The 14,380-nt window shown below is 36.9% G+C and overlaps 1 protein-coding gene across 2 annotated transcripts in view; it reads left to right on the top strand.

The window, feature by feature from the left end:
* The window catches only part of LOC139581710 (kinesin-like protein KIF3A), a 40,102-nt gene that overhangs the window by 7,970 nt on the left and 17,752 nt on the right, over positions 1-14,380 (top strand). Inside the window, exons 9-10 of one of the 2 annotated variants that reach the window (XM_071411756.1) lie at positions 1,225-1,323; positions 5,042-5,119. In XM_071411756.1, the coding sequence (XP_071267857.1) occupies positions 1,225-1,323; positions 5,042-5,119 (177 nt within the window). The remainder of the gene's footprint in view (positions 1-1,224; positions 1,324-5,041; positions 5,120-14,380) is intronic. The other variant, XM_071411757.1, reaches the window with a different exon arrangement.

Here is a 14,380-nt window from a genome sequence, read left to right as displayed (position 1 = left end):
ATTTCAAAAAGGCTTTACGACAAAAGCATACCATGCGATTATGTTAGGTCAGCGCCTAGTCACAAAAACCAGCCATTTTCCAGCCAAACTCTCTTTGGCTGGAAAATGGCTGTTTTTTGTGACTAGGCGCTGACTTAACATAATCGCATGGTATGCTTTTGTCGTAAAGAAATAGAGATAAAATGAATCACTAGCCTTTGATGATCTTCATCAGATGGCACTCATAGGACTTCATGTTACACAATACATGTATGTTTTGTTCCGTAAAGTTCATATTTATATCCAAAAATCTCAGTTTACATTGGCGCGTTATTTTCAGTAATGTTTTGCCTCCAAAACATCCGGTGATTTTGCAGAGAGCTACATCAATTTACAGGAATACTCATTATAAACGTTGATGAAAGATACAAGTGTTATGCATAGAATTAAATATATACTTCTCCTTAATGCAACCGCTGTGTCAGATTTCAAAAAAGCTTTACGGCAAAAGCACACCATGCAATAATCTGAGTACAGCGCTCAGCCACCAAACAGATACCCGCCATGTTGTTGAGTCAACAGAAGTCAGAAATAGCATTATAAATATTCACTTACCTTTGATGATCTTCATCGGAATGCACTCCCAGGAATCCCAGTTCCACAATAAATGTTTGTTTTGTTCGATTAAGTCCATCGTTTATGTACAAATACCACCTTTTTGTTTGCGCGTTTAGTCCAGTAATCCAAATGCACAAGGCGCAAGTTCTATTACAGTTCGTAGAACCACTGGTTCGCAGACCACTGGTTCAAACAGCTCTTATTCGCTCCCCCGTCACAGTAGAAGCCTGAAACAACGTTCTAAAGACTGTTGACATCTAGTGGAAGCCGGAGGAAGTGCAATCGGAACAAATTTTACACTGTATATTGGATCGGCATTCACTTGAAAAACTACAAACCTCAGATTTCCCACGTCCTGGTTGGATTTTTCTCAGATTTTCGCCTGCCATATGAGTTCTGTAATACTCACATTCAAACAGTTTTAGAAACTTCAGAGTGTTTTCTATCCAAATCTAATAATAATATGCATATCTTAGCTTCTGGGCCTGAGTAGCAGGCAGTTTACTCTGAGCACGCTTTTCATCCGAACGTGAAAATAGCGCCGCCAGCCATAAGAAGTTAAGGAGAGTTAGCCTGCACTTAGGGTTTAAGGAGAGTTTAGAACTTAATTCTGTTCTGCTGTTCCAGGGGAAGAGATCTCCGGGTCGGAGGGCAGTGGATCAGAAGAGATGGATGAAGGAGATGACGAGGGAAGAGAAGGAGGAGAGGGACGAAGGAAGCGGAGAGGTAAGGGGGCCGTTCTTCCTCTCTCCCAACAGGAGTGTGCGAATGGTACTTTGGCTCATGAAGTTCACTAGGCTACTTTGAAGGGTACTAGTTCTCTGGGAAGGGCCCTTGGCTTCTGAAGTGTACTGGGCTTTGGTTAGAAGTAGTCCACTATATAGGGAATAGGATGCTATTTGGGATGCAGCAGAGGACTGCTCCCCAGTCCCAATATCCCCCGATGCTTTTAAAAACTGAATATATGAATAAATATGTTTCAGAGAAGTTGTGTTTGTTTATGGAAACTTGCTTCCAGCATTGCAGCAGAAAGATGCACTCTTAAAAAAACAGGGGGGGAAAAAGCTGATGCATGAATGCTTCTACATAGACTTATCTTAACCATTTGTGGTTGATGCTATCATCAAAGGTTTATCCGCCCACATGTAAAACATATTGGCCCCAAAAGTTGTCAGCGAGATGTTTGACATGATTATTTAATGTGGGCTTATTTCCTTAAATGAGTCAGCGTCCCCTTTTCTAAATAATCGCACTAAAAATACCTAGAAGACGTGTAGAGTGAGAGCAAACCATGGCATCTGCCCTTTATGTTAGACAAAAGGTGGAAAAGATGAATCTGTCAAACTGTACACACAGTACAAAGACTGAATTGATATACACCCAGATCCAACAGTTTCATGCCTTCAATGTATTCACACCCTTTTATTTATTCCACATTTTGTTACAGCCTGAATTCAAAATGGATTAAATATGTTTTTCTCCCACCCATCTATACACAATACCCCATAATGACAGTGAAAATATGTTTTTTAATTAAAAAAAATAAATAAATACAGAACTATCTCATTTACATAAGTATTCACACTCCTGAGTCAATATTTTGAAGATGCACCTTTGGCCGTGATTACAGCTGTGAGTCTTTCTGGGTAAGTCTCTAAGAGCTGTGAGTCTTTCTGGGTAAGTCTCTAAGAGCTGTGAGTGTTTCTGGGTAAGTCTCTAAGAGCAGTGAGTCTTTCTGGGTAAGTCTCTAAGAGCAGTGAGTGTTTCTGGGTAAGTCTCTAAGAGCAGTGAGTGTTTCTGGGTAAGTCTCTAAGAGCAGTGAGTCTTTCTGGGTAAGTCTCTAAGAGCAGTGAGTGTTTCTGGGTAAGTCTCTAAGAGCAGTGAGTGTTTCTGGGTAAGTCTCTAAGAGCTGTGAGTGTTTCTGGGTAAGTCTCTAAGAGCAGTGAGTCTTTCTGGGTAAGTCTCTAAGAGCAGTGAGTGTTTCTGGGTAAGTCTCTAAGAGCAGTGAGTGTTTCTGGGTAAGTCTCTAAGAGCAGTGAGTGTTTCTGGGTAAGTCTCTAAGAGCAGTGAGTGTTTCTGGGTAAGTCTCTAAGAGCAGTGAGTGTTTCTGGGTAAGTCTCTAAGAGCAGTGAGTGTTTCTGGGTAAGTCTCTAAGAGCAGTGAGTCTTTCTGGGTAAGTCTCTAAGAGCTGTGAGTCTTTCTGGGTAAGTCTCTAAGAGCTGTGAGTCTTTCTGGGTAAGTCTCTAAGAGCTGTGAGTGTTTCTGGGTAAGTCTCTAAGAGCAGTGAGTGTTTCTGGGTAAGTCTCTAAGAGCTTTGCACACCTGGATTGTACAATATTTGCCCATTATTCTTTTCAACATTCTTCAAGCTCTGTCAAATATGAAGTCGATCATTACTTGACAACCATTTTCAAGTCTTGCCATAGATTTTCAAGCTGATTTAAGTCAAAACTGAAACTTGGCCATCCAGGAACATTCATTGTCTTCTTGGTAAACAACTCCAGTGTATATTTGGCCTCGTGTTTTAGGTTATTGTCCTTCTGAAAGGTGACTTCATCTCCCAGTGTCTAGTGGAAAGCAGACTGAACCAGGTTTTCCTCTAGGATTTGGCCTGTGTTTAGCTCCATGCAAGTGTAATTAATAACTTCACCATGCTCAAAGGGATATTCAATGTCTGCTTTTTTTTCTTCTTTTCCCCCCCATCTACCAATAGGTGCCCTTCTTTGTGAGGCATTGGAAAACCTCCCTGGTCTTTGTGGTTGAATTTGTGTTTGAAATTCACTGCTTGACTGAGGGACTTTACATACAATTGTATGTGTGTGGGTACAGAGATGATTTAGTCATTGAAAAATCATGTTAAACACTATTATTGAACACAGAGTGAGTCCATGCAACTTATTATGTGACTTGTTAAGCACATTTTTACTCCTGAACATATTTAGGATATTTTGCCATAACAAAGGGGTTGAACACTTATTGACTCAATACATTTCAGATTTTCATTTTGAATTAAATTGGAAAACTTTCTGAGAAACATCATTCCACTTTGACATTATGGGCTGTTGTGTGTCGGCCAGTGACACAACACATCTCAATTTAGTCCCTTTAAAAATTCAGACTGTAACAACAACAAAATGTGGAAAAAGTCAAGGGGTGTGAATACTTTCTGAAGGCCCTGTACACGTCCGAACGATCGTTCACACATCATTATCAAAGTATGACTATATTTATTGGGACCTCCTGATACTCTTTAATACACTTCTATTGTAGTATAGCTAGTACCTTGACTGTTGTTCTTGGTCACCTGATCAGTTAACTGTCTTGTTTTGGTTACAAATCTGCCTGCAATTTGAGGAGTTGAAATGTTAACTTCCCTATTGGTGTTATTTTTAACCTTGATTCTTGCTATACAGGCCTTTGGAACATGGAACTAAAATATACATTCAAATGAAAGTAATATCGCCCAGCCCTAGTGTGTGTGCATCCACTCTCCATGCATTGCTTAATGTCGCTGGTTGTATAAAGCATTTAGGATTGGCTGATTGGCTCCAGGTTATATAAAGCATTTAGGATTGGCCTCTAGGCTGATTGGCTCCAGGTTATATAAAGCACTTAGGATTGGCCTCTAGGCTGATTGGCTCCAGGTTATGTAAAGCATTTAGGATTGGCTCCAGGTTATATAAAGCACTTAGGATTGGCCTCTAGGCTGATTGGCTCCAGGTTATATAAAGCACTTAGGATTGGCCTCTAGGCTGATTGGCTCCAGGTTATATAAAGCACTTAGGATTGGCCTCTAGGCTGATTGGCTCCAGGTTATATAAAGCACTTAGGATTGGCCTCTAGGCTGATTGGCTCCAGGTTATGTAAAGCACTTAGGATTGGCCTCTAGGCTGATTGGCTCCAGGTTATGTAAAGCATTTAGGATTGGCTCCAGGTTATATAAAGCATTTAGGATTGGCCTCTAGGCTGATTGGCTCCAGGTTATATAAAGCATTTAGGATTGGCTCCAGGTTATATAAAGCATTTAGGATTGGCCTCTAGGCTGATTGGCTCCAGGTTATATAAAGCATTTAGGATTGGCTCCAGGTTATATAAAGCATTTAGGATTGGCCTCTAGGCTGATTGGCTCCAGGTTATGTAAAGCATTTAGGATTGGCTCCAGGTAATATAAAGCATTTAGGATTGGCCTCTAGGCTGATTGGCTCCAGGTTATATAAAGCATTTAGGATTGGCTCCAGGTTATATAAAGCATTTAGGATTGGCCTCTAGGCTGATTGGCTCCAGGTTTGTTGCTCTTTTTACAGGATCCCATCCCCCAATCTTTCTCTCTCTCTCCTCTCTCCTTATCTTCTCTCTCCCCATCCTTCCATCACCCTCCCCTCTCTCCATCTCTCTCTGTGTTTGACATGTCCCTGTTGAGTGTCTACTCTACTCTGTGTTGCAGGCAGTGGCAGCAGCATCAGTAGCTCAGACTCCTCTATAGAGGCACAGACCACTGAGGAGAAATCCAAGGCTCAGACTAGTGAGTGGGAGCAGCTTGCTCTCTGCACTACCAACCCTACCAGGGTTGCTAGTTAATATGTTCCAGGGACTGTATTCACAAAGCATCTCAGAGTTGAGAGTGCTGATCTAGGATCTGTTGTGCCTTTTAGGCCTATAGCTTAATGCTTTTATGGACAAGGGGACCTGCTCCTAGATCAACACCTACTCTGAGGAGCCTGTATACATCAAGGAACAGGCTAACCAACTACCCCTTCTTAATGTTAAACTCCCCTGCCTGCCTGCCCGCCCTGCCAGTCCTAACTTTAACCTCCCCTGCTTGCATGCCTCACCCTGCCAGTCCTATAGATATACGGTACCCAGCCTGCCCTGCCAGTCTTATAGATATACGGTACCCAGGCTGCCCTGCCAGTCCTGTAGATAGAAGGTACCCAGCCTCCCCCTGCCAGTCTTATAGATATACGGTACCCAGGCTGCCCTGCCAGTCCTGTAGATAGAAGGTACCCAGCCTCCCCCTGCCAGTCCTGTAGATAAAAGGTACCCAGCCTGCCCTGCCAGTCCTATAGATAGAAGGTACCTAGCCTTTCCTGCCAGTCCTATAGATATACGGTACCCAGCCTCCCCCTGCCAGTCCTGCAGATAGAAGGTACCCAGCCTGCCCCTGCCAGTCCTATAGATAGAAGGTACCCAGCCTCCCCCTGCCAGTCCTATAGATAGAAGATACCCAGCCTGCCAGTCCTATAGATAGAATATACCCATCCTCCCCCTGCCAGTCCTATAGATAGAAGATACCCAGCCTGCCAGTCCTATAGATAGAAGGTACCCAGCCTCCCCTGCCAGTCCTATAGATAGAAGATACCCATCCTCCCCCTGCCAGTCCTATAGATATAAGATCCCCTGCCAGTCCTATAGATAGAAGGTACCCAGCCCAAACGTCTCTACAAACAGCAATACAAACTGCTTTCTACAACCGTCATTGTTTTGCTGGCTATAAGTCATATTGTACATGGAAGATGGTTTCACAGAAGTCGGTTGGTGCTAGACTGACTGGGGGGGATAGAGTTGAACCCAAGAAGGATGATGTCTCAGCTAACACTACTACTACATGTCTATCTATCTAACCACTATATCAACACTACTACTACATGTCTATCTAACTACTATATCAACACTACTACTACATGTCTATCTATCTAACCACTATATCAACACTACTACTACATGTCTATCTAACCACTATATCAACACTACTACTACATGTCTATCTAACCACTATATCAACACTACTACTACATGTCTATCTATCTAACTACTATATCAACACTACTACTACATGTCTATCTATCTAACCACTATATCAACACTACTACTACATGTCTATCTAACTACTATATCAACACTACTACTACATGTCTATCTATCTAACTACTATATCAACACTACTACTACATGTCTATCTATCAACTATATCAACACTACTACTACATGTCTATCTAACCACTATATCAACACTACTACTACATGTCTATCTAACCACTATATCAACACTACTACTACATGTCTATCTAACCACTATATCAACACTACTACTACATGTCTATCTATCTAACCACTATATCAACACTACTACTACATGTCTATCTAACCACTATATCAACACTACTACTACATGTCTATCTAACCACTATATCAACACTACTACTACATGTCTATCTATCTAACTACTATATCAACACTACTACTACATGTCTATCTATCTAACTACTATATCAACACTACTACTACATGTCTATCTATCTAACTACTATATCAACACTACTACTACATGTCTATCTATCTAACTACTATATCAACACTACTACTACATGTCTATCTATCTAACCACTATATCAACACTACTACTACATGTCTATCTATCTAACCACTATATCAACACTACTACTACATGTCTATCTATCTAACCACTATATCAACACTACTACTACATGTCTATCTATCTAACCACTATATCAACACTACTACATGTCTATCTATCTAACCACTATATCAACACTACTACTACATGTCTATCTAACCACTATATCAACACTACTACTACATGTCTATCTATCTAACCACTATATCAACACTACTACTACATGTCTATCTATCTAACCACTATATCAACACTACTACTACATGTCTATCTAACCACTATATCAACACTACTACTACATGTCTATCTATCTAACCACTATATCAACACTACTACTACATGTCTATCTAACTACTATATCAACACTACTACTACATGTCTATCTATCTAACCACTATATCAACACTACTACTACATGTCTATCTATCTAACCACTATATCAACACTACTACTACATGTCTATCTATCTAACCACTATATCAACACTACTACTACATGTCTATCTATCTAACCACTATATCAACACTACTACTACATGTCTATCTATCTAACCACTATATCAACACTACTACTACATGTCTATCTAACCACTATATCAACACTACTACTACATGTCTATCTATCTAACCACTATATCAACACTACTACTACATGTCTATCTAACTACTATATCAACACTACTACTACATGTCTATCTATCTAACCACTATATCAACACTACTACTACATGTCTATCTATCTAACCACTATATCAACACTACTACTACATGTCTATCTATCTAACCACTATATCAACACTACTACTACATGTCTATCTATCTAACCACTATATCAACACTACTACTACATGTCTATCTAACCACTATATCAACACTACTACTACATGTCTATCTATCTAACCACTATATCAACACTACTACTACATGTCTATCTAACCACTATATCAACACTACTACTACATGTCTATCTATCTAACCACTATATCAACACTACTACTACATGTCTATCTATCTAACTACTATATCAACACTACTACTACATGTCTATCTAACTACTATATCAACACTACTACTACATGTCTATCTAACTACTATATCAACACTACTACTACATGTCTATCTATCTAACCACTATATCAACACTACTACTACATGTCTATCTATCTAACCACTATATCAACACTACTACTACATGTCTATCTATCTAACCACTATATCAACACTACTACTACATGTCTATCTATCTAACCACTATATCAACACTACTACTACATGTCTATCTATCTAACCACTATATCAACACTACTACTACATGTCTATCTATCTAACCACTATATCAACACTACTACTACATGTCTATCTAACCACTATATCAACACTACTACTACATGTCTATCTAACCACTATATCAACACTACTACTACATGTCTATCTATCTAACCACTATATCAACACTACTACTACATGTCTATCTAACCACTATATCAACACTACTACTACATGTCTATCTATCTAACTACTATATCAACACTACTACTACATGTCTATCTATCTAACCACTATATCAACACTACTACTACATGTCTATCTAACCACTATATCAACACTACTACTACATGTCTATCTATCTAACTACTATATCAACACTACTACTACATGTCTATCTAACCACTATATCAACACTACTACTACATGTCTATCTATCTAACCACTATATCAACACTACTACTACATGTCTATCTAACTACTATATCAACACTACTACTACATGTCTATCTATCTAACCACTATATCAACACTACTACTACATGTCTATCTAACCACTATATCAACACTACTACTACATGTCTATCTATCTAACCACTATATCAACACTACTACTACATGTCTATCTATCTAACCACTATATCAACACTACTACTACATGTCTATCTATCTAACCACTATATCAACACTACTACTACATGTCTATCTAACCACTATATCAACACTACTACTACATGTCTATCTAACCACTATATCAACACTACTACTACATGTCTATCTATCTAACCACTATATCAACACTACTACTACATGTCTATCTAACTACTATATCAACACTACTACTACATGTCTATCTATCTAACCACTATATCAACACTACTACGACATGTCTATCTATCTAACCACTATATCAACACTACTACTACATGTCTATCTAACCACTATATCAACACTACTACTACATGTCTATCTAACCACTATATCAACACTACTACTACATGTCTATCTAACTACTATATCAACACTACTACTACATGTCTATCTAACCACTATATTAACACTACTACTACATGTCTATCTATCTAACCACTATATCAACACTACTACTACATGTCTATCTAACCACTATATCAACACTACTACTACATGTCTATCTAACCACTATATCAACACTACTACTACATGTCTATCTAACCACTATATCAACACTACTACTACATGTCTATCTATCTAACCACTATATCAACACTACTACTACATGTCTATCTATCTATCCACTATATCAACACTACTACTACATGTCTATCTAACCACTATATCAACACTACTACTACATGTCTATCTATCTAACCACTATATCAACACTACTACTACATGTCTATCTATCTAACCACTATATCAACACTACTACTACATGTCTATCTATCTAACCACTATATCAACACTACTACTACATGTCTATCTATCTAACCACTATATCAACACTACTACTACATGTCTATCTATCTAACCACTATATCAACACTACTACTACATGTCTATCTAACCACTATATCAACACTACTACTACATGTCTATCTATCTAACCACTATATCAACACTACTACTACATGTCTATCTATCTAACCACTATATCAACACTACTACTACATGTCTATCTATCTAACCACTATATCAACACTACTACTACATGTCTATCTATCTAACCACTATATCAACACTACTACTACATGTCTATCTAACCACTATATCAACACTACTACTACATGTCTATCTATCTAACCACTATATCAACACTACTACTACATGTCTATCTATCTAACCACTATATCAACACTACTACTACATGTCTATCTATCTAACCACTATATCAACACTACTACTACATGTCTATCTAACCACTATATCAACACTACTACTACATGTCTATCTAACCACTATATCAACACTACTACTACATGTCTATCTATCTAACCACTATATCAACACTACTACTACATGTCTATCTAACTACTATATCAACACTACTACTACATGTCTATCTATCTAACCACTATATCAACACTACTACTACATGTCTATCTATCTAACCACTATATCAACACTACTACTACATGTCTATCTAACCACTATATCAACACTACTACTACATGTCTATCTAACCACTATATCAACACTACTACTACATGTCTATCTAACTACTATATCAACACTACTACTACATGTCTATCTAACCACTATATTAACACTACTACTACATGTCTATCTATCTAACCACTATATCAACACTACTACTACATGTCTATCTAACCACTATATCAACACTACTACTACATGTCTATCTAACCTCTATATCAACACTACTACTACATGTCTATCTAACCACTATATCAACACTACTACTACATGTCTATCTATCTAACCACTATATCAACACTACTACTACATGTCTATCTATCTATCCACTATATCAACACTACTACTACATGTCTATCTAACCACTATATCAACACTACTACTACATGTCTATCTATCTAACCACTATATCAACACTACTACTACATGTCTATCTATCTAACCACTATATCAACACTACTACTACATGTCTATCTAACCACTATATCAACACTACTACTACATGTCTATCTATCTATCCACTATATCAACACTACTACTACATGTCTATCTATCTAACCACTATATCAACACTACTACTACATGTCTATCTATCTATCCACTATATCAACACTACTACTACATGTCTATCTATCTAACCACTATATCAACACTACTACTACATGTCTATCTAACCACTATATCAACACTACTACTACATGCCTATCTAACCACTATATCAACACTACTACTACATGTCTATCTAACCACTATATCAACACTACTACTACATGTCTATCTATCTAACCACTATATCAACACTACTACTACATGTCTATCTATCTAACCACTATATCAACACTACTACTACATGTCTATCTATCTAACCACTATATCAACACTACTACTACATGTCTATCTATCTAACCACTATATCAACACTACTACTACATGTCTATCTAACCACTATATCAACACTACTACTACATGTCTATCTATCTAACCACTATATCAACACTACTACTACATGTCTATCTAACTACTATATCAACACTACTACTACATGTCTATCTATCTAACCACTATATCAACACTACTACTACATGTCTATCTATCTAACCACTATATCAACACTACTACTACATGTCTATCTAACCACTATATCAACACTACTACTACATGTCTATCTATCTAACCACTATATCAACACTACTACTACATGTCTATCTAACTACTATATCAACACTACTACTACATGTCTATCTAACCACTATATCAACACTACTACTACATGTCTATCTAACCACTATATCAACACTACTACTACATATCTATCTAACCACTATATCAACACTACTACTACATGTCTATCTATCTAACTACTATATCAACACTACTACTACATGTCTATCTATCTAACCACTATATCAACACTACTACTACATGTCTATCTATCTAACCACTATATCAACACTACTACTACATGTCTATCTAACCACTATATCAACACTACTACTACATGTCTATCTAACCACTATATCAACACTACTACTACATGTCTATCTAGCTAACCACTATATCAACACTACTACTACATGTCTATCTAACCACTATATCAACACTACTACTACATGTCTATCTAACCACTATATCAACACTACTACTACATGTCTATCTAACCACTATATCAACACTACTACTACATGTCTATCTATCTAACCACTATATCAACACTACTACTACATGTCTATCTAACCACTATATCAACACTACTACTACATGTCTATCTATCTAACTACTATATCAACACTACTACTACATGTCTATCTATCTAACCACTATATCAACACTACTACTACATGTCTATCTATCTAACCACTATATCAACACTACTACTACATGTCTATCTATCTAACCACTATATCAACACTACTACTACATGTCTATCTATCTAACCACTATATCAACACTACTACTACATGTCTATCTAACCACTATATCAACACTACTACTACATGTCTATCTATCTAACCACTATATCAACACTACTACTACATGTCTATCTAACTACTATATCAACACTACTACTACATGTCTATCTATCTAACCACTATATCAACACTACTACTACATGTCTATCTATCTAACCACTATATCAACACTACTACTACATGTCTATCTAACCACTATATCAACACTACTACTACATGTCTATCTATCTAACCACTATATCAACACTACTACTACATGTCTATCTAACTACTATATCAACACTACTACTACATGTCTATCTAACCACTATATCAACACTACTACTACATGTCTATCTAACCACTATATCAACACTACTACTACATGCCTATCTAACCACTATATCAACACTACTACTACATGTCTATCTAACCACTATATCAACACTACTACTACATGTCTATCTATCTATCCACTATATCAACACTACTACTACATGTCTACCTATCTAACCACTATATCAACACTACTACTACATGTCTATCTATCTATCCACTATATCAACACTACTACTACATGTCTATCTATCTAACCACTATATCAACACTACTACTACATGTCTATCTAACCACTATATCAACACTACTACTACATGCCTATCTAACCACTATATCAACACTACTACTACATGTCTATCTAACCACTATATCAACACTACTACTACATGTCTATCTATCTAACCACTATATCAACACTACTACTACATGTCTATCTATCTAACTACTATATCAAACACTACTACTACATGTCTATCTATCTAACTACTATATCAACACTACTACTACATGTCTATCTATCTAACTACTATATCAACACTACTACTACATGTCTATCTAACTACTATATCAACACTACTACTACATGTCTATCTATCTACCCCCTATATCAACACTACTACTACATGTCTATCTATCTACCCCCTATATCAACACTACTACTACATGTCTATCTAACCACTATATCAACACTACTACTACATGTCTATCTATCTAACCACTATATCAACACTACTACTACATGTCTATCTAACCACTATATCAACACTACTACTACATGTCTATCTATCTATCCACTATATCAACACTACTACTACATGTCTACCTATCTAACCACTATATCAACACTACTACTACATGTCTATCTATCTATCCACTATATCAACACTACTACTACATGTCTATCTATCTAACCACTATATCAACACTACTACTACATGTCTATCTAACCACTATATCAACACTACTACTACATGCCTATCTAACCACTATATCAACACTACTACTACATGTCTATCTAACCACTATATCAACACTACTACTACATGTCTATCTATCTAACCACTATATCAACACTACTACTACATGTCTATCTATCTAACTACTATATCAAACACTACTACTACATGTCTATCTATCTAACTACTATATCAACACTACTACTACATGTCTATCTATCTAACTACTATATCAACACTACTACTACATGTCTATCTAACTACTATATCAACACTACTACTACATGTCTATCTATCTACCCCCTATATCAACACTACTACTACATGTCTATCTAACCACTATATCAACACTACTACTACATGTCTATCTATCTAACCACTATATCAACACTACTACTACATGTCTATCTAACCACTATATCAACACTACTACTACATGTCTATCTAACCACTATATCAACACTACTACTACATGTCTATCTAACCACTATATCAACACTACTACTACATGTCTATCTATCTAACCACTATATCAACACTACTACTACATGTCTATCTAACCACTATATCAACACTACTACTACATGTCTATCTAACCACTATATCAACACTACTACTACATATCTATCTAACCACTATATCAACACTACTACTACATGTCTATCTATCTAACTACTATATCAACACTACTACTACATGTCTATCTATCTAACCACTATATCA

Source organism: Salvelinus alpinus, chromosome 7 (genome assembly GCF_045679555.1).
Source record: "Salvelinus alpinus chromosome 7, SLU_Salpinus.1, whole genome shotgun sequence".
In the NCBI taxonomy this organism is placed as follows: domain Eukaryota; kingdom Metazoa; phylum Chordata; class Actinopteri; order Salmoniformes; family Salmonidae; genus Salvelinus; species Salvelinus alpinus.
Note: the sequence above shows the minus strand (reverse complement) of the source record. Positions and strands in the feature narration are given on the sequence as shown.